Genomic DNA, 27,464 nt, shown 5'->3' with positions numbered 1-27,464 from the left:
TCCATATAAACTTATCCCCTAGCGGTTCATTTTTAAAGCCCTTCCCCAGCATACAGTATTTTGATATTAACCTACATCTACATTTACAACTTACCAACCATAATATCTTGTCTACTTATATATTTTTTCTCTTTCCTTCCTTCCTTCCTTCCTTTCTTTATTTATGTATATAAATTTAAAAAAAATGAGTCTTGACTTCTGAGTTGAGAAAGTTATTTTCCTAAAAAAGAATCCACATCACGTAGATTAGTCCTGATGACGATAAAGTAAGTTATCAAACGGAGTAGTTGAGATTGAGTTTGGTCTATAGTGTCGTCTTTGCCCTACATTTGAGTCACTCATTTCCTTCAAGAGTTTCGGTTGCTTCCAGCTGATTATAGTAATTCTTGAGTACAAGTAATCTATTTGGTCTAGGAATTAATTCGTGCGGTTGGTACGCACACATTGAAGCTGTAGTACAAACACAAAATACATAAATACCTTAAGAAAAATATTGTCCATCGCTAGCCACCACTTTCGCCCATCTGTCAGGCAATGTACGGATTCCGTGGCGAAAGAAGTCCTCATCCTTGGAAGCGATCCAGTCAGAGACCCATGTTTCGATATCTTCTGAAGAAGTAAACCGCTGTCCAATCAAATCATTGTTCATGCAATCGAACAAGTAGTAGTCCGAAGGAGCAACGTCTGGTGAATACGGCGGGTGGGGTAAAACTTCCCATCCGACATTTTCTAAATAGGTTTTGACCGGTTTTGCGACATGTGGGCGAGCGTTATCATGTTGAACAATAAGTTTATCATGTCTGTTCTCCCATTCTGGTCGTGTTCTGGCCAGAGCTTGCTTCAAACGCATTAATTGTCGTCGATAACGTTCTCCATTCATAGTTTCACCCGGTTGCAGCAGCTCATAGTACACCACACCTTTCATATCCCACCATATGCACAGCATAACCTTTGCACAGTGAATATCTCGTTTTGGTTGTGATGGACCTGGTTCACCTGGTTTCACCCAGGCCTTTTTTCGTTTAGGGTTCTCGTAATGGATCCACTTCTCATCACCCGTAATAATTCGATGCAGAAACCCCTTTCTGCTCTGTCGTTGAAGCAGCAATTCGCAAATGGTTTTTCGTCTTTCAACGTCTCTGTCTTTCAATTCATGTGGAACCCAATGTGACATCTTTTGAATCATTCCCATGGCTTTCAAGCGTTTGGAGACTGTTGTTTGATCAACGCCTAATGCTGCTGCAAGTTGTTCCTGCGTTTGACACGAATCCTGCTCGAGCAATGCTGTCAATTCTTCGTCTTGAAATTTTTTTGGCTGTCCAGCTCGCTCTTGGTCTGCCAAGCCGAAATCACCACTTCTAAACCGTGCAAACCACTTCTGACACGTTCGCTCAGCTAGAGCATGGTCACCATACACTTCCACCAAAATACGATGACTTTCAGTCGCACTTTTCTGCATGTTAAAGTAATGCAGCAGGACACCCCGCAAAAACACTTTATCAGGCACAAATTGCGCCATGTTCACTTAACTACAAACTGGTGTTGTTGACGCTTTAATCCACTGCCCTATACTACGAACGATACGCGATGACAGGGGTTTGCAACACATGTGTGGATACACGGAACTGTGGGACGCTCCGTTCGTTGCGCCATCTCTTGTCCACCCGCACGAATTAATTCCTAGACCAAATAGTTCTTAGTAGTATCGAGTTTATATATCGTATTTCAACATTGACATTCTTAAGCTTTCATTCCTGGAAGATCTCATTTTAGTATTAGTTTCCAAGCCACTAACATCTTGTAATTTAAACAAACTTCCTAATGTCATGCTATCATTAAAGACAGAACATAACATGGAAGCGTTTTGTGCTGAAATTTACTGCTGTGGTAGCTTGCAATTATTCAGCTCAATTTTCGACTTAACTTCGTCATCAGATCTTCAAATTACTGAGAATTAAAGTTATATTTAATAATAAAGCTGACCTTATTAACCTGTCCTGTTGGAAAATTGTCTTTAGTTATATTATTATAATTTTGTGTGTTTCAGTTTTGACAAATTAGTTACTTGAGTGCTTTCTTACACTACTTACTTCTTTCACATGAAGAAGTTATAATTTCTGTGTATTTCAATTTTGACTGTTAGATATGAGAGATTTTAGTGTTAGTTTGTATTCGTACATCGTGACCAATGAAGAGCTCTTGAAATTTTTTCAGGATGTAAATGTACAGGCATACTAAGATTAGTTTTAGTAAGTCAGTAATAATGTGACAGGCATTCTCCTTATTAACTTAGGTATATATTCAGACTCAAGTGTGTGTGTGTGGGGGGGGGGGGGGGGTCGGTGGCTCACCTCCGGTGCTTCGGATCCCTGGTTCGATTCCAGCTCGCGCCGTGTGGACTTTGTAGTGGACAAACACCGTGCTCGTGGGTTTTCTCGGGATTCTCCCGTTTCCTCTCACTTTCTTCATTCCACCATTTTATTCATTTCTCATAATCACAGTCTCCTTTAGCCTATCCGGCATAAGCGTGGGACGTAAAACTTAGATTTCATTTAGTTTTTTTTCAGACTCGAGTGTGAAATTACTAACGGGTTTATTTATAATTTCAGGTGAACATGATGATAGTGGAACTGAAATCCGATGCTTTGAAAGAACGACATTGGAAGCAGTTAATGAAGCAACTGAAGGTCAATTGGATTTTGTCCGATCTAACATTAGGCCAAGTGTGGGACGTAAATTTGCAGAAGAATGAAGCTATTGTGAAGGATATCATCCTAGTTGCACAGGGAGAGATGGCCTTGGAGGAATTCTTGAAACAGGTAGGAAGTGAGAATTTAATTAGTATTTCTTTATCGTTAATCTTTTCCTTGGCAATTACTTTCTTCATAATTTAGTTTCTTAATATATTGAGAAATTCAAAATTTATTAATACGATATAGATAGTTTAGATTGTACTACTTTTTGTACATTTTCAGGACTACGAATGTTTTACCAAGTTAATAAATTGGTATATAAATAAATGGAAAAGCTATTTAGATTACTTCCGTGGTTTTACTAAGTAAACATTTTATGAAGTAAACAAAGATGTTAGCATCAAAATACAGAGAACTGATCTGAAGACCTGATTTTCTGAAGCCATAGCTGAGTTTTCGTCAGTTTTCGATTTCCAATGTTAAATTTTGAAAGCTAGCCGACTAGTGAATATTTAAGTCAGAATTTCACAGTTGATGATATAATACTTAATATGGTTAAACTTTTTTTTAGCTCATAGCTCATGTAACGAGAAATCTTATAATTTGGAACGTGCATACTTGACTACTTAGAACATTTTTTGTTGGGGAAAACCTTGTAGGACAGCAAGATTTGTATGTTTGTTTGGGGTATCTGTAGTCATAGTAGAAACATCTAGCGCGTTTTCCTTCTGATTTGTAATTGAATATAATTACATTAAATATTCTTTTATTGAATCTTAGCATGATAATGTAGGAGTTTATATATATATATATATATATATATATATATATATATATATATATATATATATATATATATATATATATATATATATATATGCACAAAGCTTACAGTGTTTACTTTGAGAATTAGAAATTAATAACTGCTCTTAAACGTAGGTGCGAGAATCATGGCAGAATTACGAACTGGACCTCATCAATTACCAAAACAAGTGTCGCTTGATCAGAGGCTGGGATGACCTTTTCAACAAAGTGAAAGAACATATCAACTCAGTAGCCGCAATGAAACTGTCGCCGTATTACAAGGTGAGCTCCGCAATACGTAATTCTATTTGTGAGTAGCATTAGTTTTGTATTATACATGTCTGTTTAGCAAGACTATAGTTTCAAGTTTTTCATGTATAGCAAATTAATGACCCCTAAGAAATACTTAGGAAGAGATTCTTTTATTTTTATTTATTTATTTTTTGAAAACCTAATTACATTTATGTGTGAGTGTTGTTTTGATTACTGTCGTTTTGGGGAAGGGGTAGATTTTTCATAATTAGAATGTAAAGTTTTAATGGGTCTGTGAGGTTTTTCTAGTCGGTAGATACGAAATATTGTTAATATTCAGCTGTTTCGAGAAAGATGAGAACCCATAACTGTCAGTTTCAGTTTAAGTGACTTGCATTGATACTAATTTGCCTCGTTCTTTTTATTCCCATGAGTGATCATTTTTCCTTCGTTGTTTCTAGGTGTTTGAAGAGGAAGCCCTGACATGGGAAGAAAAACTGAACAGAATCAATGCTTTGTTCGATGTATGGATTGATGTGCAGAGACGATGGGTGTACCTTGAAGGAATCTTCTCAGGCAGTGCAGACATCAAAACATTGCTGCCTGTTGAAACTTCCCGATTCCAGAGCATCAGGTAAATTTACTTTTATTTCAGAAAAAAATATTCGATTTACTTCTTTTTTTTTATTTACGTACGAAGTTTACATGAGTGGTGAAAGAAAACTACTATTTCTATGAGCAAGAAGCCTCATAATTTCGAACATATATAATACATTTTTGTTGTGGAAATCTTTGTATGATGATAGAAGGGTTTACATATTTATTGGTGGTATGTGTGCTCAGTTTAGAACATCCAGAGTGTTTTCCTTCTGATTTATAATAGAGTATAATTACATTGAATATTCTTTTATATATATCATAGCATGAAGATATTTTGTTTCTTTATTCCATATTCTGTTATATATCTAAGCATGATCATATTTTCTTTCTTTCCTCCAGTTCTGAGTTTTTGGGATTGATGAAGAAAGTGACAAAATCTCCGATGGTGATGGACGTCCTCAACATCCCTGGAGTCCAGAGATCTCTTGAGAGGCTTGCTGATCTCCTGGGAAAAATCCAGAAGGCGTTGGGAGAGTATCTGGAAAGAGAGAGATCTTCGTTCCCACGGTATGAAGTTTAGAAGAATTTAAAATGATATATTTAATAAAAATGTGCCCGTGTTCACTTTTCTTGTTTTCGAATGTGACACAATTTTAAGCTTTTGTTTGAAGGGGAATGTGGGAACAAGTAGTTGTTGTATGCAGTTGCAACGAGTGAGAAGGAAAATTTTGGAATCTTGGTCACATATTGTTTCGATTTATAGTATCAGTAATTGCTTTTGGGGGCGGGGGGAGTACTATACACACCTGTAAAATAGATTGCATGAGAATACTTTAAATTGGAGTATTATATTATCACTATAATATCAGGAATCAAATCACTTCATTCTAGGGTTTCGTGGCTGTGAATTTCAAAATGGCTACAATATAGACATTCATATAATTGTGATCAACGTGATAGTCTGAGACGCTAAACATCATATATTGAGAAGTAAGGGAAGACAGTACAGTACGTTTTAGGTATTACTTCTTTTATGCAGAACTTCAGTATATAAAGTGCCTGAATTTTGTCGCTGTCTAATGTTAAGAACTACATATTTGCTCAACCTCTTTCATATACCAGTAATAGGCAGTTTTGGCTCAGAAAAGAAGCAAGATTTATTTTCACTTTACGAAGTCCTCAGTATCTGAGTAAATGTATTTTTATCAATATTTCGGCTGAAAATCAACTGTGATTGCAAAGATAGAATGAAATTATTTAAAAAATATTGGGGGAGAAGTGGATAATAAAAGTATTAAAACTTCGCTGTTAAAATAGCGTAATTTAGGTTAGTTCTGTCCTATGTAGTTAACAGATGGATGTTTAGTAATATCGGAATGCCAAGACGCAGCCTTTGAAACAAGAATCAGTGAATAGTGAAATAAACAGTAGTATATATTATGTCTTTCTAAACATTTTAGAACAGCAAACTTTAATATTGCACAAGTCATGATTCTGCAGTCTTGAGAAAAGTAAGACTGAAAGAGTTTAAATAAATTTTAACTAAAAGAGCAAAAGTTATAACTGATCAATGAAATTTAAGTAAAATATAGAAACTAGTGTTAGATATAAAATTAAGGATGGTAATTAGGAATATTGAATATCTCACCGCTAATTTTATAAAAGAGCGTTCATTTTATGACGGAATTTCTAAGTGCAGTATAAATAAGACTGTACAGGCTGGAGTTAAATTAGACAACTATTTTATTTTTCACCTGTTTTATATATATATATATATATATTATTTTCAGTGTGCATAGTTATCTGCGAAGTTAAAAAAAAAAAAAAAATGCCAAGGTCCTACAAAAAATCTGATGATGAATCTTTAGAAAGCTTCAACATTTTTCATTAGTGGAACTAAATCTGCTCAGACTGTCTGAAATCTTTATTTTAATTAAAGATATTAATATATGCCGTATAATATGTTATGATTTTCATTTTGATTTACCAAATAGGAAACAAAATTTGAGGGAGAGGCAATTAAGTAATACAAGATATGCAAAATACTTTAATTTTCTATATGATATCCCTGTACAGTTGTGGTAGTTAGTCTTGAAAAGAGATAAACCACCTGGATTTTTTAAAATAAAAGGTTTTAAATATATTAAGTTACCATTGGCGAAACTCATTCCCTGTTAAGTTGGTTTTTCTGGAACTTCGGAGCAAACGTACGTAATAGAAATTTCCTTACATTTATTACCAGTCACAACCTATATTGCTTCACCTTACTTTTTTATCGTGTTCATAATTAAGTAGTATTCCTATTAACTTAGGGAAAGTCCGTCATAAAATAAACGTTCTACATAGCGTATAACTGTTGCCGTGTTATTCTTGTTTATGGCTGTAGTACTTACTATTATTTAATAAAAATGCACTATTGGTAGTAATATTTAATAAAATTGCACTATTGTACTATCAGGTTCTACTTCGTTGGTGATGAAGATTTGCTGGAGATCATTGGCAACAGCAAGAACATTGCAAGACTTCAAAAGCACTTCAAAAAGATGTTTGCAGGAGTCGCAGCAATCATTCTGAACGAGGACAACACAGTCATCACTGGCATTGCATCAAGAGAGGGAGAAGAGGTGAGAACAAATAAATTGTTTACAAAAGTTTCATATTTTTGCATGCTATGCATGAAGCTAGTAACAAGTGCTACTAAAAGTGTTGAATAAACAGCAGTATATAATACGTCTTTCTAAAGATTTTAGAACAACGAACTTTAATCTTGCACAAGTCATGATTCTACATTCTTATCACATGCATTTGGAACAGTAATATCCATACAATTTTTGTTTCAGTGGTAACAAAGTTACAGTTTTAAATGTTCTGTGACATTATTTTATTGTTTTGCAACACCGTAATGTTATTTAGTAAATTCTACACAATAGTAGTATTCAATAGAAATGAGAAAGTATACAGTAGAAACAATGGCCTGAATTTTCAGCTACTATGCATTTCGTCTTGATCTGAACCAGTGGTAGGATAGGTTGTGGATTTAGGTTAGATTACGGTTAAATATAGGATAAGTGAAGAATTCAAACTACTTAAATTTCAATACCAGGTGTTCTGAACATTTTGAGCTAATGAAATTTGACCTGGAGCATCACCAAGGAGGAGCACTCAAATATTGTACTGTATTAAAAGTAAAGGGAGTGTAGCAACATATCGTTTGAAAGATCTTGGCGAGACGTTTTCTCAGTATAACCTGTATTCAAAGTAATAAACAAATAAATTTGACAAAGTGACGTAGTCAGTCTCAATATACCCTCTATTTTCTTTACGATTAAGATAGCAAAAAGAAAGAAAGAAAAAAAAAATCGAAACCCGTATTACATTGATTTGGGAAAATGACCTTTTGAGTTTATTAGATTTGAGCAGATTCGTCAAGAGCAATGGGACACAATTTTATTAATTAGTGAAGGATTTGGTAGTACATTGATTGAAATTCTTTGCAAGATAAAAATCTTCATTCAGCTGTGATGTTTCTATGTGATGCTCATTCAAAATGATGTGCAAACAAATTTCAGATATTAATGTACACATCCCCATTTTCGATTCAGGCCACAGATTCATTTAATTTTAATGACTTCTCTTTTTTGTTTAAAATTTTTGAATTACTTCAGGTAATCCATTCTAGCTTGCCCTTGATCGAATTTTAGTAGCTTAAACTGTAATCCTCTCAAATTAGTGAATTGTTTTCTCATTTTTTCCAATTTTACTCATCAGAAAATACAAGAAATGAGTTCAGACTTACTTATAGGTCAATTTACAAAATTGACTTGACTGACATTTTAGATAGAAGTTACACAGGGATTCCATAGTTGCACAGAATGTTTGTTTCGCTGGTTCTTTCAAATGATGTATTGCTTGCTTTCCTTTTGTATTTAAAATTTTTAAGTGTTCCCAGCCTTCCATTATTGGTGACATTGCTGGTCGAAATTAGTTATAATTCGACACTGATAGCTTAAATTTGGGTGTCAGGATGGTAATGTAAGTCCCTCTTCATCTCTTTCTGAGGGACATGGAGAGAAAGCGAAGCAAAATATAGTTCATTCAGTGTACTTTTGTTTATAACTACCGTGTAAGTATCTTCGTATATAATAAAGTTTGCGCTTGTACAAATTCCATAATAAATAATATGATTGTGTACTTTGTGCTGCGAAAATTATTGTTAATTTCGATTGATTAGACCTCAGCCGTTTAGTAGTCAGGTTTTAATATCTTGCAAGTCTTATGTTTCCTGGCAACAAAACTTCCCTAATTTGAGGTGCACCTAAAAACTTACATCACTTATAAAAGTCTAAACTACGATAGAAAGAGAAAAAATAGTAATAAAAAATAGAAAGAAAAATAAAACGTAAATAAAAATATGTAGGAACTAATAATTAGGGTGGCACTTGAATGTTAGAAGTTAACGAAAAAGAAAAGGAGAGGTGTTATCGTGATAGAATATTAAAACCAGGCGAGATGTAGGCGGCTAAGATGGAAAACACCATTCCATCTTTTTTTGAGTGACGTGGAAGAGGAGGGTGAGGATTAGAGTTTTTGAAGATATGCAGATGTGTGATCCTAATATACTGCTGTGACACATTGTGTGTTCTGAGACTGGTAGATGGAGAGTCTGAACACTGTACGGATACGAGTTATCGTTGATGCGGATCAAGAAGGCTAGACAGTGTGAGTTAAGGATGTAAACGAGGTTGTAAGAATTGCAACCAGAACGATGGAAAGTAAGTCTTACTGTTACAGTTGGATGTTGGAACGTCAAATTGATACCGAATATTTACAGGTTTTACATCTTGGTTTCGGGTATTTATTTGGTCGAGGTCTGGAATCTTTCAAATAACCAGTTCTAATAAAGAGGACATAAAGGTTGGGGAAGCCTTCGGTAAAAGATTTACGTACGGGTTAAGAAAGCCTTTTAGGATTCATTTGAGGTGCTTGCGTATGAAATAAGTAATTCGAGTTTTTGAGAGAATGGAGGCTGGGATGGCTGTGAGTGGTAATGGGTTTTAGTTCTTGTTCAGTATTATCCAGGTTTGATTTTTTTTTTGGGGGGGGGGGGTAAGATAGGTGTTTCCTTGTTTGAAGAGTGTTTTTCAGTACTGATTGACGATAGGGACACATTAGCAAAATGTGTGTGAATCGAAGCCAAAAGAAAAGTTGGATCGTTCAAGTTCCTCTATTGAACTTCTCTTATAGGTTGAGCCATGTGATTTTATTGTAAGATCTTTGCTTTGAAAGAAAGTGCAAAAGTAAAATACACTCTGAATAAATGGAAATGAACACAATAAATATAATAAAAATTACAATAACACGCACAACTTAAGGTAAAAATGACATAAAAATATCAGAAGAAAAGAAAGAAAGAAAAACACAGAGTAAATACTTCAACGACAGGAAAAATGAGATAGTGTAAAGGTACAATGTAGATTAAATTTTGTAAATGCAAATTAATAAAAAAATATTACAGTTAGTAAAAGTAATATAATCAAAAACACAAAGGAGTCTCTTGAAAGAGTGAATATGAGAAGAAAGAAAAAGAACTACAGTAACAGATTAAGACTATTTGGGGCCATCAAAAAGGCAGGCAAATAATCCATCTTCTACCTAAAATTTACAAACCCTAAAATCCAGGAAAACCCACTGTTTTAAGTATTAGTAGTCTAGTATATATTTCCCCCACTGTCTCGTCTCCAGTTCATGTCAAGCTTATCCATCATACCCTAAAGACAATCCAGCTCGTGTCCATTAATCACTTAATTTTCATGTATGTGCTAGGATACAATTTATATTCCAGCTTGCTTAATGTGTCCTAGTTATAAACATGATTCACATTTAAAATCAGCCTTCAAATCAACGGTACGCGAATAGTTTTCATGACATGGTGGTTTAATCATGAGACTCCCATATAACAACACACTTTCCTCTACTAATCACTTCCTGATTTCTTTACCTGTATTCCTACTATCCTTAAACGACATATGCTCGGTTAAACCCGCCTGATCTTTTTTTTTCTTTTTTTTTTTTTTCAAATATAACCTTTTTTGATGTAATCAGACTTGAACAAACGTGTTGAAATCGTACGATACATGTGAAAGTTACTAACATGCAATACCTCCACTTCAGTAGTCTTCACTCTTGCTATACCAAACCTCTTACCTTATGCCCTGGCCATCATACATTCCAAATGAGGATAATCTTTAATTTTATGCGCAAACAAATTATGAAAAACTCATCAGGAAAAGGATGTACTACCACACAATCCTCTATTCTGAATTCCTGAAACAAAAATACTCGTCTGTGTAACCTCACCTCGAAGTCGTGCTTCTCCTACTTTCTCCGATATTTTACTCTCATTAGAGCTGGTTATTAAAACATCCCGCCCCTTTTCCGTAGAAATTTCGGAAACTCAAAGGTAAAACCCTCTCTATACTCAATATTACTTTGATTTGCCAACATACTGCTACGATATAACCCAGATAAAAGTAATACTTACCTAATGCTGTTCCTAGAAGCTGAAAAACTCTAATATTTCGTATACTTACGTGAGTATCCTTCTCAAGGATCATAGGGGCCTAATACATGTTGTGCAAAAAGTTCTTCACATGCTTGTAATTTCGGTATCACCACTGATGTAACATGTATTAAGTCTCTGTAATTATCGGCAATGGGTATTCACTTAAGTATCTGAAATGTTGGAAAGTATATAAGCGTCTAGGAATACAATTTAGGTAAATATTATTTATATTGTGAAGTATTTCATGCGCTGTCAGTTCATTATAACACATAATTTTACAATTGATTCATTAAGTCTCATTTACATCCATAGATGCAACCACTATCCAGCCGTCCACATCACCAATACTTAGTCGAGTCGTGTATATTCTGCAGCGCTCAAATTCCTCACCTACCTGTTCCAGAACATACATCCTATCATAACAGTATTTTCAGCCTTACTTTTTGCCTATTTATTCTCTAAATATTTCCTTCAATATTCTTCCGTGTTCTTCAGATAAGAGAAGACACATTTTAAACGATCACAACCAGAATTTCCAGGTTTTGCAGATGTTAATGATATATTTTCTTGGATTTCTGTCTAACAAGGTTCATATTGGTAACAAATAGTAATGTGAAGAGCGCATTCGGCAAGTTACAATGATGAACATTTAAAATACTTGAAGGATTCAGTTTACTGAACTCCTATGTGATAGTGCTCGTTCCAATTCCTGACGTAACGAAAAAATTATGGAATTAGAATAGGTTTTATGAATTAGTGTTCCTCTAATTGACCCCTGAGCGTATCATATTGTTTATAAACTATTATGTAATTTTCTTGTTAGGTGAAAATTATATAATTGCATAACGGGATTATTTTCGAAGTAATTGCATAGTTCTCAGGAGCGGAAGAGTAGTGTCGTAATTTATCTTAAGTACTGTAATTGCATGACTATTCACAAACTAAATACGAGCTCCCTCATAGCTAAGCGGTTAGCATACACGCCTTTGGCTCGATTCCCGGCGGTAGCTCATGTGGTTCGGATTCCACGTTAAGTTGTAGGTCCACATCTGTCTTGCTATTGAAAGGAATTCTAAACCCAGAATTAAATGAAATTGAATCAAACTGAATACGAGTTTTGTCATTTGGTTAAAATCACGTGCTATTACTTCGGTAGTTGAGATATACATATCTAACGTTTGTACAAAGTAATCTCAGATATGTTAACAATGTAATTTTGGAACTTAACATATAATTTCATTATTATATTTTCACAATAAAAGAACGCAGGGCTACATTATTGGGATGTCAGTGAAGGAGAAACGAGAATAATAAAACATATTCCTTCATGTTAAGTATATGGATTATTTGAATAATATTTAGAACTATTTGTAGAATAGTGTAATACATTAGCGTACAAAGCATCTTGTAGAGAGCTGGCGAATCTAAAATCGGACATTGTTACTGACTGAAAATGTGTGCTAATAACTTCGAAAGAAAATTTGTTTGTAAAAACAATGACATTTGCTTTTTATTGAATCATTACCAGAAGATTACCAATTACCAATCATTACCAATTATTTTGCTCAGGGCAATGTTTTCAGAATTAATTATTCCTTCATAGGAGCTCTAAATCTTGGATAAACTCGGATGCTGGTTTTCCAAACTTGGAAATTTAACTTGTAATTTATTGCAGTAGTCTGTAAGTAAGTAGATGATGAAATATTATTCAGATCAACATTAAAATGAGTCTTTTTAATTGTAGGTAAAATTCGATACTCCAGTATCAACAGTAGAACATCCAAAGATCAACGAGTGGTTGACACTTGTCGAGCGAGAAATGAGGGTAACTTTGGCGTCATGTCTCTCTCAAGCTGTTCAAGATATCAAGCAGTTCAAAGAAGGAGCTATAGATCCTCAGGCGTACATGCAGTGGTGTGATAAGTATCAGGTAATATCTTACGTTTAAAATTCTTTATGCTACGATTGTGGTTCTTTAATATATTTGACTGGTTAGATAATGTTACGCAAATACAACTAAGATAGTGAAACACCTCAACGTATTAAGATCATTGTCCTTTGAATAACATAGGAAAGCAAGATAGTAAATATATAAATCCGTTGTTTTCTCGTAAGGTCTATCTATTGTTCTACTTTATTTATTAATAGTGGAAGTGGTATATTCGTAATATGAGCTGCTTTAGAAATCATTTCAACTTGTTTTTAATATTGATTGAATATAGCAAGCATTATGTAGCGTGTCTAAATTATGACTTATTAGATCATGCGGCATCTTCTAATATTTTAACAAACAAAAATAGATAATGAAGTATGCTTTGCATCAAAGTATTTTCAAACCGTAGCAAGCTATTAGAAGTTTTGTTCCAACTTCCCTATTAATAATAATAATAATAATAATAATAATAATAAAAAATTACAGCGCATATGATGATAAATGACTTTTATTTCTGACACCTCTAATGAACAATTGTGATTAATATAAGCTGAGTTTTTCTGATGTGCTGTCATTTTATTTCGTGCATTCAATACTTTTAAGTTGCATGATAATAGTGATCGCAAACAAATACTGTTGTTTGAGATTTAATAGATACTTGCAATAGCGTATTAATTGAAATGCCAAATAATTGTGCTGTTACGATGGGAGGAAATAAATGTAGGAGTCAAAATTGAGGTAATAAGCATCTATTTGAATTGAAGAATAAGTATTAAGCACTTCCTTTCATTATGCCACGAGAAGTTAATTCTGAATTGTTTCGATATTTCTAACTTCTACCGTCAATAAGGTTGAGTTACGAACATATCTATTCACACTTACGAAAGTATGTTGCACTTTCATGGTGCAAGGATGAATAAAATTAAAGCGAGATTTTTCTTTACGATGCAAGAGAAAGAACGAACTCCTGGCACTATTGTATCTTTTTAATTTCGCAGTGTTAATGTTACTCCTCTTGTTGTTGAGTTTAGGAAGGTACGCATATTTTTTCATGTACGTAGTATAAATCTAATATATTTCCTTGACTTTCGTAATGTTAGTGTGTGAAAGAGAACCTTCAATTATTTGTAGTAAATCTTTTGCGTAATTCGTAGTTCTCGATTACGATAGTTTCTTGATTAGTTTATAATATCCTGGCAGATTCTGAATACATACTGGTATGGTATATAGCACTAGTTTAGATTTGAAATAACTTAAATTCTCTATAGGTAATGCCTAATATCTCTATAGATTTCTGTTTAGTGGATTTTACAATAGTATTACCGTTTAACGAAGAAAGAAAGAAAAAAGATAAAGTATGTAACATCCATTGGTAGATATCATTAAATTGAACAAAACTGTATGTATGGGAATAAATCCTCATGCTCAATTTTCGAGAAAATCTTAAAGTTTTCTCCAAACCTAAAAAATTGATGGTGTATGGTAACCACACCACCTATAAAGATGAAACTAATTCTAAAGAATTCACTAATCAAGCCTTTCGTTAGAGCACTAGCAAGATAAGGTTAATAAGGTATCCCAAAATTAGATTAACTCCTAAACTTTATTTCTTGTTTAAATATAATATTATTCAAAGATTATACATATATGAATCGATAAATCCCATCGAGCTGAATAAAATGACCATGCTTGAGGATAAATTCAGATGCGTAACTTTCGAGAAAAAATATTTTTTATGGGTTTAGAAGGTAAGTCGTTCCTTGCCAGTCTGAAATGTAGTTTTAATTATGCTGAAATATAAAGGTAACCAAGAAAGCGAGTCGCTTTTTCACCCACTACCTTCGAACATCGATATGTCGCCTAAAACGTACCGTGAAGATCAAAAATAGTTCCTATCAGCATCAACGACCTTCTGCCAACGTTCTGCCAATAGCGTTTCCCATCCAAACCGTAGAATGGTGTCCCGGGTCATCCTAGCCACGTGGCGCTTAGCGTTGTCCTGTAACAGGAGGACCCCTTTGCAATTCAGAAGTAGCTTCAGAGTTTTGAGTTTCTCTTGAACACGTCTCAACTGCTGACAGTATACAGTTGCATTGATGCTCTGACTAGTTGGTAGCCCAATAGGCGATGCCGCAAGTAGTCCACCAAACACGCAGGAGGACCTTCTTTTGATGCAGTGCTGGTTTTGGCTTTTTTGAAACCGGTTCATGGGATGTTAACCAATGATGACGGTTCTGTGGAGCTTCGTACAGGACCCATTTTTCATTATGTTAACACCCTGTCCATAAATGGCTACTTCCTCAGTCAAGACCGCAAAGAAATACAGGTGTTTGCTCGCGTTGCCTTCTGGCTCGGAGTCAAATCAAGTGGGACCCATCGACCCAACTTGTAGTACTTTCCAAATTGATGGAGGTTCTTAGGAATGGTTTCTCCACTCATACTGAATTGTGGTTCCAGTTCCTCACATGTCTGGCTACTGTTCGCCTCAGTTGCAGCCTAAAGATCTTCATTTTGTACATGTGTTGGTTTTCCGGCACGTGGTGCGTCTTCGAGTATTTCCTTACTGTCCTGAAACTTTTTAAACCTCCGCAGCACTGTCAGCCCTAGTCACGACACCCTCACCAAAGGCCTGGCATACCTTCCGTCCCGCTGCAGCTGCACACTCCCTCATGACGCTCTGTGGAGGTCCCATGTTCACTCTGTCCTTACGCAAGTTCACAGTGTAACTGATCTTCCATAACCAGGTAGTATGTTGGATATACCCACACCAACTGACCTTCGTCTAATCTCCATTCTCATTCAATTCACCATGTGATGCGAATTGAACACAGACTTCCACAAAAAAAAAAAAAAAAAAAAAAAAAAAAAAAAAAAAAAAAAAAAAAAAAAAAAAACCGACAAAACTTTCTTGGTCACCTTTATAGTTTATTAATTTCTGTAGTGTATATAAAAATGTGTAGTACCTTATTATTGTTTGATTTCTCCTAACAGTGAGACACTAACTTCTAACAATCACCCTATATTATTTGTAACTATTACAAACAGGTTACGGCGGTTGGCTAGCGTTGTCTTGCGAGTTCGAATCCTGATAAGGGCATGGGTGTTACGTATGTCCATCATTCATTTCATTATCATCACTCTTCTGTCATAGTCTTCTTACTCTGACTGAATGAGAGTTCGGTACATTGTTAAATGTCCTGAATACTCAGATCTCAAAGAACGTCACGAACTACCTTGTACACTTACCCATGCGTTGGGGGATGGTGTTATTCGCCGGGTACTTCAGTTTATTCATGCATCTGTGGTTGCTCGTTCTCTGAGCTTTTCTAGTCTGTTTTTCTTTTTATTGCTGCTACACTTGTATCTTGTTCTACCATTTTATTTTTTTATCTTCAATTTTTTAATTTTCCTCTTCATTTAGTAGCGCCTTTTGATTTATTCGTTTTAACTTTTCTTTGTTTTTTATTATCGCAGTCCCTGTTCGAGCAGCCGTGTTAATCGTGATGGGGACACATGGCTTCGATGCTGACGTCCCTATAACCCCCCTACTCAATCAATCGATCAACCTAACGGACTGAACCGCTGAACTTAAAATTCAAAAACACAATAGAATGGAAATCAGGTTATTAATAAAATTACATCTAATTACGGTACGACTTGCACATAACACACGTAGTGCATACACAAACACAATCATTAATTTCTTTCGTAAATGGTATTTTAGCAGACACGGGTTCAGTTTGTACAAACATTTCTATTATTATTATTATTATTATTATTATTATTATTATTATTATTATTATTATTATTATTATTATTATTATTATTATTATTATTATTAATTTTAGTAATAATGTATTGCTATTTCAGGCCCAAATAGTAGTACTGGCTGCTCAGATCCTGTGGAGTGAAGATGTCGAAGCAGCACTTCATCAGATTGCAAATACTGGAACCAACAGTATGGCTCCTTTGGAACAGGTGCTGTCACAGGTGGAAAATACTCTAAATGTGCTGGCAGACTCAGTGCTACAAGAACAACCTGCTCTTCGAAGGAAGAAACTTGAACATTTGGTACGTTTGAATGTTAAAGTAATAAACTACATACTATTCAAACCAGGAAGTGAGTAAAATTTCAAATTAGTTCCTTTTAAGAACTAGAATCTATTCCATATTAAGTAGCTCAAATGATGAAATTCCTAGCTTTGATTCTGACACCTCTAATGAATCCATGTGATTCAAATCTGCTGGGGAATTTTACTGATGTGCTATTTTAATACTTTGAAATATTTGCTTCGGTAATAAATATTCAAAGAAGTAATATAAATGTGTGATAATTATGATTTTCTTCTTTTCATGCTGCAGATATTTTCACAAGGTATTTCTTATTTCTGTAGATCAATGAGTTCGTTCACAAGAGGACTGTTACTCGCCGTCTGATTCAGAATAAAGTAGCTGGACCCAAAGCATTTGAGTGGCTGTGTGAAATGCGATTCTACTTCGATCCCCGGCAGACAGATGTTTTGCAACAGCTGTCGATTCATATGGCAAATGCGAAGTTTAACTATGGGTTTGAATACCTTGGTGTCCAAGATCGACTGGTTCAAACTCCCCTCACAGATAGATGCTATCTTACAATGACTCAAGCTCTGGAGGCCCGTCTTGGTGGTTCACCATTCGGTAAGCTACGTTTTTATGTTGGTATTTAGTTCGTAGCGGAGTAGGTTTGAAGAATGAAATAATGGTAGTTTCATTGGGAAGATATGGAGGTAATATCCTTGTAAGCTAAGAGAGAGAGAGTAAATGCAAATGGACAGTAAATGTAAATAAAGAAACGGTGAGTTTTAGTTTTTTGAGTTACTTGACGTGCAACAGCGAGGTTACGAAGGACGGGACATGTTATTAGTATGGGTTCTGGACTACGACCAAAGCTTGAATCCAGTGAAGTTAACGCAAGTACAAACAGTTATTCCTCACCGTCAATGTATGGCGTTCCCCACAACACTCTTGCCTGCAAGTGGGGTGCATTAGAGGACCGCGCCACGGGTCTCGACTAGAAAACAAAATTAAGGAAATGATGAAAAAGCGGAAGCAGGAGTATTAAAAATAAATACGATGTTTGTTCACGAGAAAGTGTAGATATTCTGCCACTGAGCCTATGACTTCGCACGTTATAGTTAATTGCTGTACCAGTGAGACACCGTGGTCTCAGTTGGAATAAGGAGTTAGAGCAATCCTTCGGCAGAAAACAGAAAAATGTAAATTTAACTGCCACACACACATACAAAGTTACATTGCATGTCGTATTTCAGGTCATTGATTTAATCTTGTTGGAAGGTTATGTGAGATGCTTTGCGTAGACCTTTTTTTTTTTTTCTTTCTTCCAGATTTAAGCTACACATTTCATTTCCGCTTGAATTATAAATATTATTCATAATTATGCAGCTTATAGCAGTATGCAAAATAATTTGTATAACTACAAAGAGAAAATAGTATTTGTATATTATTCTGAACTTCAACTAGATGAGTACTACACTACAACACAAAAAGATGAAATATGCAGTAATTAAATATATTGGGTTGGTAGATGAAATGTACAGTTTCTTTGTAAATTACGATATGTATACATACACTAAAGGAACATTTGATAATGATTGTAAGGGAATCATTTGCAAATGAAACAGAAGTAAAACTATGTTAATAAGAATAAATAAGAATTTTTTTCTGTTGCAAAATAAGATTGTTTTCCAAGTATATTCCGTTTATTTCTCACCCCATCAGTCAGATCTTGCAAGATGAGAACGGGTACAACGTCATATTGATGCCTCTAGTTCATTACTAAGATATATATATATATATATATATATATATATATATATATATATATATAAACTTCGCTTGTTGTTATTGCTAAACAACAGTGCATCGTTCCTTGTTGATGAAAAGTATATTACATACAAATATATATAAAAGTAACTTGAGACCCTATCAGTAAATAACAGTAGCCATTTTTATGTTTTAAACTGTGGGAGATGAAAGGAAAAACTCAATAAACATACTATGAAATATAATTTTATATTGGAACAAAACGTTAGGTAAAAGGCTTTTAGTTTCATGATGTGCTATGTACGCAATTCGCTACGTGGTCGTGAATATCTTCATCTTAAGTGTTCCAATATTTATTTAAAAAAAAAAAAATATTTTGTCGAGTGCCGCCAGTCACTTACTGTATTTGCTATTGACTGTGGTAGTAATGGTAATATTTTAAGTAAGATTTTTGTCATATGATTAGGAAAGAAATAATTCTGTATTCTGGCTGAATTCATTAACTTTTATCGAAACTATTGTATTCACATTAAGATAGAAAATTTTGTTTAGTTGTTTTAATATAATTTGTTTTGGCATTAATAAATATTATTCATAATATAGGACCTGCTGGTACAGGAAAAACCGAATCTGTGAAGGCGCTAGGACATCAGTTGGGAAGATTCGTGTTAGTTTTCAACTGTGACGAAACGTTTGACTTCCAGGCGATGGGTAGAATCTTCGTGGGTCTCTGTCAGGTATTTTTTAAACTTTTTTGTGTGGTATACTGATAGCAGCAGCGTCATAACTTACTTTTCCTGAATAACAAGAATTAATATTGGGCCCTAAAAAATATGAAGTTGTCTTCTCTCCTAGAATATAAAGCCTTAATAAACATTTTTATTACTTCTATGGACCTCTGTTGGCGTTTTGCTGAAGTAGGACCCCATATTACATTATTCTTAAACTTTTGGAAATATATTTTGGTTAGATGATGGAGCAGCAGTATCACCTTAAATTATTTTCGGTTCTTTTGGGTCCATTTCACGTTTCATTAGTTAATCTGGGGGGAAGGGGGAATATTTGATAATATAAAAGCCTTAAGAAATGCATACTATTTCTGGGGGTCCTGATAGTCAATATTTTACTGAAAGGGCTCCAAATAACATTTACATTTTATTAAGAGATTGTGTGTGTATGTGTATGGTATGAACCTGGGGTGAAGGGGGGTATGGTGTGAAACTGTTCTGTGCTTTATTTATACATCTTCGTGTCCTGTCAAAAAGAGTAGGAAAATTTTATTGGGAAATGGGACTCCTCTCAAATGGCGGGAAGTTTATGTGGAGGGAATCTGCTGCCCCCCTCCACACGCACATAACTAACGGCACTGTTTAGCAGTTTGTTTGTATAGTATGTTTTAGAAGTAAACATGACGAAATAGTAGTACGAACTATTAACAGATAAAATCTTGATTGCGGAACTCTTAAAAACTACTTCATAGGAAATTGCTCAAGTGATGAAATATCTGGCTTTAATTCTGACACCTCTAATGAATCCTTGTGATTCAAGCAAGCTGGGGACTTTTACTGATGTGCTGTTTCCTTTTGAGGTTTATATGACTTAGTTTTTTTTTTTTTCTCAACTAAGAAAATCAGTGATGGTGTTCGGTATTCATTTATTTATTCTCTGAGTATCTTACTTATGATATCAAGTTTTGATTGTCTTATTTCCGGACTTCTAATTTAATTCAGTATTTGCAGTTGAAGGATTTTACTGCAAATGATAACGGTTGCCGAAGATTTAATTGTTACTTTCCAAGATTTAGTATTTTCGTGTGAATTAACATAGTACATTGATCGTACTTTCGGATATAAAGGTGCAAATTTTATAGGTCAACTTGAATAGGATGTCATTTGATATGGCTATATATAATAGAATGTCATTTGATATGGCTATATATTTTGTAAATTACTCGAAGATTTCTTGACAGGTTGGTGCTTGGGGATGTTTTGATGAGTTCAACAGGTTGGAAGAGAGAATGCTGTCTGCAGTTTCCCAGCAAGTCCAAACTATCCAGGAAGCCTTGAAATCCCAGAAAGATGGCAAGAAAGAAGGCAGTAAGTACTCAAACGTTGTTGTAAGCTGATAGACTAAACCCCCATATAGTTGTGATGTAAACTGTTCAACAGCAGTCTTATCCAACTCAGTGACACTCACGTTTGTTCCTTCAAATTGTTATAGATCGCTCAAAAAATTATAGTCAGCATCGAAATTTCACTGACAACTGTCAGCATTTCGAAGACAGGAGTTCCACGTAACTGCTTTAAAACTATACAAGTGATGATTTTTCTGGCTTTTGATTCTGACACCTCTAATGAACCAGATGTGATTCAAACAAGCTGGATATTTTCTGATGTGCTTCTACTTGCTCACTCCTCGAATTCTTCTCGAGAATTCGGAACAATTCAAATATGCATGATTGTAGAACGGTAAATCATATCATTCATGAAAATTGAAGATAGATTGAAGAAGAATTAGTGTAGATAAAACAATAAGTGGGGCTTGAGATTTTTACCTTTTCATGAATTTCGTCAGTGAAGTACAGAAATACCCTTGCAATAGTTCTTGTTTGGATTAAAAATTTACTCTTAGTAATAATCTTTGTGTTCTTGTTCTTGAACTTATTTTTAGTAACATTAGTAATGTTTTCGAGTAGCTTAGATTCTGATAATATTCATCCATCTCCTGTCACCCAAAGCTGATTTCAGTTTTATTTTACTTTTAGATAACTAACTTAATTTCTATTAATAATAAATTCTGAAACCCTTGTAAAAGAGTAATTCTCTAAAATGATGAAATAATAATAATAATAATAATAATAATAATAATAATAATAATAATAATAATAATAATAATAATAATAATAATAATAATGATAATAATAATAATAATAATCTTTCAGTTTAACGTCCCATGATCATGCTCTTTAGGCTAAAAGAGACGAATGATTAACACAAGTGAATTATGATAAAAGAATTGATGGAATGAGAATGTGGGAGGAAACAGGAGTACCCGAGAAAATTCACGGACACAATGTTGTCCCCACATACTTAATTGGCCGAGGATCGAACCAAGGAACCCACGCATTAGAGGTAAGCACTATCACTGACCCACCATGTGCCCACAAATAATAATAGCAGTTGTTGCATTCATTTTTAAAGTCTCTCCTGATTGTTTCACTAACGAAATATGTAAATGAATGCAACAGGAAGTTTAAAATATATCTTAGGTGAATTAGTAGGATAAAAAGCCATAAAATGTAACTTTATTAATAAAAATTAATGCAGTCTATAGCTTTTCTTCAAGTAACGTTGTAATTTTCAAGTTGAATATATAATTTCGAAAATAACGCAAGATCTGAATCTTCTGGTCTTGATTCTAACACTTAATAATGAATTGTTTTGATTAAGAATAGCTAGATATTATTTTCCAAAGTACCGTATTTTGTTTTCACTAAGTTATTTCTGAGTAATAGTTCGTGAAAGTTTAGTTTAATGCTTATAGTACTTATTCTTAAATAAGTTCACATGACACGTTGCAAGTTCATACTAATTCTTTTAAAAGTAGTGTTTATATTTTCCTTTAATAGGAATTTCTATTTGCGTTTGCTGTCTATTGTAGTTAATTAACATTTGAGGGTATTTTTTCCTGCTGAGGAACAAAGGAACATAGGTTTCCAGTTCGTCTGTGTAGGTTAGGGGGAAGCGCTCATGAGAGGCACAGCAAGATAAACTGGAAAATAGATCGGCCGAAATTATACGAGATAAGTGTGGTAATTCATATGGGAAATTAGAGAACGAAGTATTGTAATTTGGATCTGGTTTCGGCACACTGTATATTTTGGAGCTTCTTATGTGTTTTAAGGGAGTATTAATGCCTTTGTTACATGCACTAGAATAAACATAATTTCCACGTTCTTAAAAAAAATATTAGAATGTAATGCTCTAGGAGGTAAATCTATGGTTCTTTAAATTAGTAAATGGTTTTCGTAAGCTCTTCAAATTTGCTGGGCAAAATATGGCAAATAAGAAATGAATTTTTATCTTCAGAACCTCAATATACTTAGTTTTCGATGTTTGATTCTGATAGCTGGCAATAATTGTGTTAGTTATGCGATCATTTAGTGATACATAATTGATTGATTTATACAAGCGATCAGAAAACGATAAATAGGAAGAATATTGATTCAATTAATCTGTCGATACAACTCTAGATTTGCTCGAAACGTTTACTACTGTAATTGCAGAAGGTCATCCGGAAAATCACATATCAACTTCATGGCTTGCGATTAGTTCATGTCATCAGATAATTACTAAAGTATTCCTTTGTAGTAAGAAATCTGTTAGTAACATGGAAGTAATGTTTTAAATCCACATGTAATGATTAACTTGGAAAGTGAAAGTGTGAATACAGTCTAGTATAGAATTGTGTGTCAGAATGAAAAAATATTATTGACAACAGATAGAACAGGATAGACAAGGAGATAGAACAGTTAACAGCTTTTTAGTTATTATTCAATAAACACAATAAGTACGGAACGTTTGCATTAAATAACTGAGGTTTGTTAATCTCCGTAGATAAGTAAAACATTGAATATAAATGTCATTCTGCGTTATTTGACATATCCGTGTTGTGGGACACATTTTTACCAATTAAAGTTCACCTGAGTATTCCATCGACGTACAAGTGGATGAATCATTGGCAACATGTTTCGGAAATAAAACGCTTGCCTTCCTCAGGTCTTGAAGTATGCACAAAATTACATTCTTACATGTTCTTACATCATTAATAAATATGATTGTAGACCACTAATAAATTAAAATGCTAGGTAGAATCACAAATCAAATTATGAAGATATAAACGAAGTACTAATATGGTTTTATTTTTTATTTTTTTTTTAAACAAATAAATGTATATTTCGCCGGTAAATAAAAAAAATCATTTCCTGTATTCAATACATTCTTCGGAACATCGTCAAAGTAGTTGTCAGCCTTTTATGATGTCTGTACTTATATTTTATTGTGGGTTATAAAAGAAAAGTCTTGTCCAATTCTTTATCAGGAGGTAATGTGCCTAAGATCGATGACACATTCCCGCGCTGGATGACAATGCTGATACGTTGGAAAAGGAATGCATTAGCTCGGGGGTCACCAGTTTTATTTGTGTAAAATGAAAGTATTTTTTACAATAGTTTCTTGAATATACCGGTGCACCTTCAGTTCAATATTCTCACCACATACACGAAAAACACAGATTAAGTGAATCGTCATCTGATATTGATATAGGTTAATGCCTAGCCATGAATATTTGTAAGTCGCCATTTGCAGTCATACAAACCACTTGTTGGTGAATTTTTGCTAATTACTAAAATTTTATTTTCAGATTTTTTATAGTGAATTTTTTAAATGTATATTTTTATTAAATACATTTTTAGTAAGCATAAAACGAAATTAAAATCCTGTAGTTTTTGTTAATTTTGTTAATGAACTTGTCTAACATGGTATTCCAGTCTTTTATAAATTTCCTTTTTCCATTTTGAGTCCTGAATATTTGTTCTAATGTAAAAAAAATTCAAAAACTTTGTAGAAATTAACGTTCTAATTGTTGTGTTTGGAGGCGTGTAATGTCTTAATTGTTTATATATATATATATATATATATATATATATATATATATATATATTAAAATCGAATACTACCCGTATGATTCTCATAGAATTTGTTCTGAATGTACTTGTAAATACATTCGTAACAAAGTCTGTATCATAAGGTGGTTCTTGCATTTTTACTCTGGCAACTTAATTTAGACTTCACTCTTGTCTTTCTGAAGAAGAATCTCAAAATATGGTTTGAAAGGTAAAGGAACTTCGGAAACATACACGAAGCTCTGAGTGTGTTTAATTCTTAAGTGTTTATTGATGACAACGCAGAAGATGTTGAATGCAAATGTGGAGATACATACTCAGTATGTTTTATTAGAAGTTTATAATGTAGTAAGGTAAATGTCTTTTGGTAGTTCTCTGTAAAGATAATTAATTTTTAAATTTTATGTAAAGGTACAACAATACCAAATAAGTATAACAACACCAATCACTCTTCCGCATTGCAAACTACTAAAGGATTGGAAGAAAGAGTGTAATTATTAATTTAGTAATATATGTTTGTTGTTTGTATGCTTTTCTTACTTTCTAACGGATATGTTATTCAATAAAGTACGTATTTGTGTCCGGATTAGTTTTGGAAAAGTTAATCTCATGGGAATTGTAATTGAGAAAAAATAGTGAGGATTATACTTAAAATAGTGCTCGTTTTTGAATTTTTCAGCGTGGAGGATGGATATATTATGTATAAGTGTAATTTTAATTGTAATAAATGTAATAACGTTATTATATTACTACACAGGTATTACAGTGGAATTGGTCGGGAAACAAGTTCGAGTATCCCCAGATATGGCAATCTTCATCACCATGAACCCTGGCTACGCTGGAAGGTCCAATCTTCCTGATAACTTGAAGAAACTTTTCCGTTCGTTGGCAATGACGAAACCAGACAGGCAGTTGATTGCAGAAGTGATGCTGTTCTCGCAAGGTTTCAGATCTGCTGAGAAATTGGCTTGCAAGATTGTACCTTTCTTCAAGTAAGTGAACGTCTGTATATTTTATCCACTAGTTATTTTTCTTTACGTATGTGTGTGCATAGAACGCAATCTTAACATACAGTAGCATAACATACTATTTAAAAAGTGATAGTATGGATCTACTTTGTTTATTGCGTTTTTAAGTTTTTTTTTACCCTTTCTTTAACGGTTTTTATCTTTGTCAACAGGCGAAGTCGCACACAGAGATCAAATTACTTTATGAAAGTATTTAACTCTTTAGGTGCTACAGAGAGAGAGAGCGAGAGAGAGAAAACTGATCTTACGTGGTAAACTTTTTTTTTTTTTTTTTAACGAGAATATTGGCATTAATTTTTAGTTTAAAAAAATCGTAATGTCAGTTACAGCGAATTACAAATTTTTTCCGTAATTCTGTACGAATGTTACGTAAAATTATATTGTGGTGTCCTAGAGAGAAGCGCACAGTATGTGTTTCTAGAAGATTAATAAAATCTCCAACACATTATCAAAAAATCTCGGCTTTTTTTTGTGTGTGTGTGTGGGGGGGGGGGTAAAAGCAAGTTTATCAAGAGAATAATTGTTCAGTTTTTCAGTTTTAGAATCTTTGTACGTAAAAAAAAAAAAAAAAAAAAAAAAAAACTCATAAACTGTTTCAGTTTTCATGTGACTTCACCTTTGAGAAAGGTCACAATATAAGTTACTGAAAGCGTTCGGAAAAAGCTCTTAGAGACGCAATTGATAAGATAAATTCATGCTACTACTTTTTAAATAGTATTAAAAATATTCAAATAAATAGCATAAATGATGATATCTCTGGCTTTGTTTCTGACACCTCTAATGAGTTAATGTGATTCAAATCGGCTGGAGTGAGTTTTCTGATATGCTTCCTACAATACATAGGTCAAAATAACATATTATGACAGAACTCTCCTACAAGATCAAGTTATAGTCAGTTCAAGAAATATAGCTTTGAGGTGTAACTTAACATAGTTTCAAGAATGTTTACTTTCTTTCATGTTATTTGGAGGTCAAGTAGAGTTTCCATTGTACTTATGCAAAAACATGATTCTATCATACGTCGTATATATTAATGGAATAAATGTTGTTTCTAGGCTTTGTGATGAGCAACTGTCCAATCAGTCTCACTACGACTTCGGGTTGCGAGCTCTGAAATCTGTGTTGGTATCAGCGGGCAACGTCAAGAGAGACAGAATTCAAAAGATCAAAGAGGACAAAAAAGCACGAGGAGACACAAACATCGATGAAGCATCGATTGCAGAGAATCTACCAGAACAAGAAGTACGTATTGTTCAGGTCTTAGTACTGGTAAAATTTTACTAAGATACAAGCTTTGAACACAATATATAATCGAAGATAACTTTTTGTTGTTGAATCTTATGAGGTTTTGTTACGAAGTTCAGTGTACCGTATGAATTTATAGACAATTGAATTCCAGTTTGTAACATTAACATTCAAAAATACTAGGGAGATAATAGGAACAGAAAAGCTTCTATTTTCAACATTGAATTGAACTACGCGTTAACAGTTCAAAGAACATTTCTACAACGTATTCCCATCGAGACATACATATTCAACATACAAGGGAGTATCAAAAAATTCGAGGAATCACCTGGAAAAAACAGCTATGTATACGTTTGAGAGTATGAATGTCATTCGATTTTCTCTATGTACTTGCCGTGCTTTGTTACACACTTTTGCCAATCACCCTTCTTGCGTAAGCCGTTTTTTATAGAAATCTCCTCTTTGGACACATTTCTACTGTAGAAATGATGCAATCCCTGATGTCAAAATGGCGTCCTTTGAGTGGATGCTGCAATTGTGGAAAAAGGAATCCATGGGTGCTAGATCTAGAGATGCAAGGGCTCGAAAAAAAAAAAAAAAAACTTTGTTTGGAAAAAACTCGGCTTTTTCTGCTTTGCTTTTTTGTTTGGGAAACTTTGGGCTTTCCTCAAAATTTTGCTTTAAATTGATAAAGCAGACTTTGTTTCTTTTCTGTACAACACAAAAACCCATTTAATTAGTGGTTGATGCAGATAAAACCTGTAAAATAAACCATGAATTTCGAAAAGATTTTTTCAAAGAATTTTAATTCTTAACATATTTACATTATGAATTCCAAAGG

The 27,464-nt window shown here is 33.9% G+C and overlaps 1 protein-coding gene and 1 non-coding gene across 5 annotated transcripts in view; both read left to right on the top strand.

Moving 5' to 3' along the window:
- Dhc64C (dynein heavy chain, cytoplasmic) overlaps positions 1 to 27,464 on the top strand; it is a 213,896-nt gene that overhangs the window by 74,628 nt on the left and 111,804 nt on the right. For all 4 annotated transcript variants that reach the window (XM_081771898.1, XM_081771899.1, XM_081771895.1 and 1 more), the window contains exons 24-35: positions 2,610 to 2,819; positions 3,633 to 3,779; positions 4,211 to 4,383; positions 4,749 to 4,916; positions 6,808 to 6,973; positions 12,656 to 12,841; positions 16,715 to 16,915; positions 17,239 to 17,521; positions 19,271 to 19,404; positions 20,637 to 20,763; positions 25,108 to 25,342; positions 26,434 to 26,620. In XM_081771898.1, the coding sequence (XP_081628024.1) occupies positions 2,610 to 2,819; positions 3,633 to 3,779; positions 4,211 to 4,383; positions 4,749 to 4,916; positions 6,808 to 6,973; positions 12,656 to 12,841; positions 16,715 to 16,915; positions 17,239 to 17,521; positions 19,271 to 19,404; positions 20,637 to 20,763; positions 25,108 to 25,342; positions 26,434 to 26,620 (2,217 nt within the window). The remainder of the gene's footprint in view (positions 1 to 2,609; positions 2,820 to 3,632; positions 3,780 to 4,210; positions 4,384 to 4,748; positions 4,917 to 6,807; positions 6,974 to 12,655; positions 12,842 to 16,714; positions 16,916 to 17,238; positions 17,522 to 19,270; positions 19,405 to 20,636; positions 20,764 to 25,107; positions 25,343 to 26,433; positions 26,621 to 27,464) is intronic.
- Positions 13,333 to 13,412, top strand: LOC145661234 (small nucleolar RNA Me28S-Gm3255). The gene has a single exon (XR_014126889.1). It is a non-coding gene; the product is annotated as a small nucleolar RNA Me28S-Gm3255 (small nucleolar RNA).

Source organism: Thermobia domestica, chromosome 9 (assembly GCF_964235325.1).
Source record: "Thermobia domestica chromosome 9, izTheDome1.hap1.1, whole genome shotgun sequence".
Classification (NCBI taxonomy): Eukaryota; Metazoa; Arthropoda; class Insecta; order Zygentoma; family Lepismatidae; genus Thermobia; species Thermobia domestica.
Note: the sequence above shows the minus strand (reverse complement) of the source record. Positions and strands in the feature narration are given on the sequence as shown.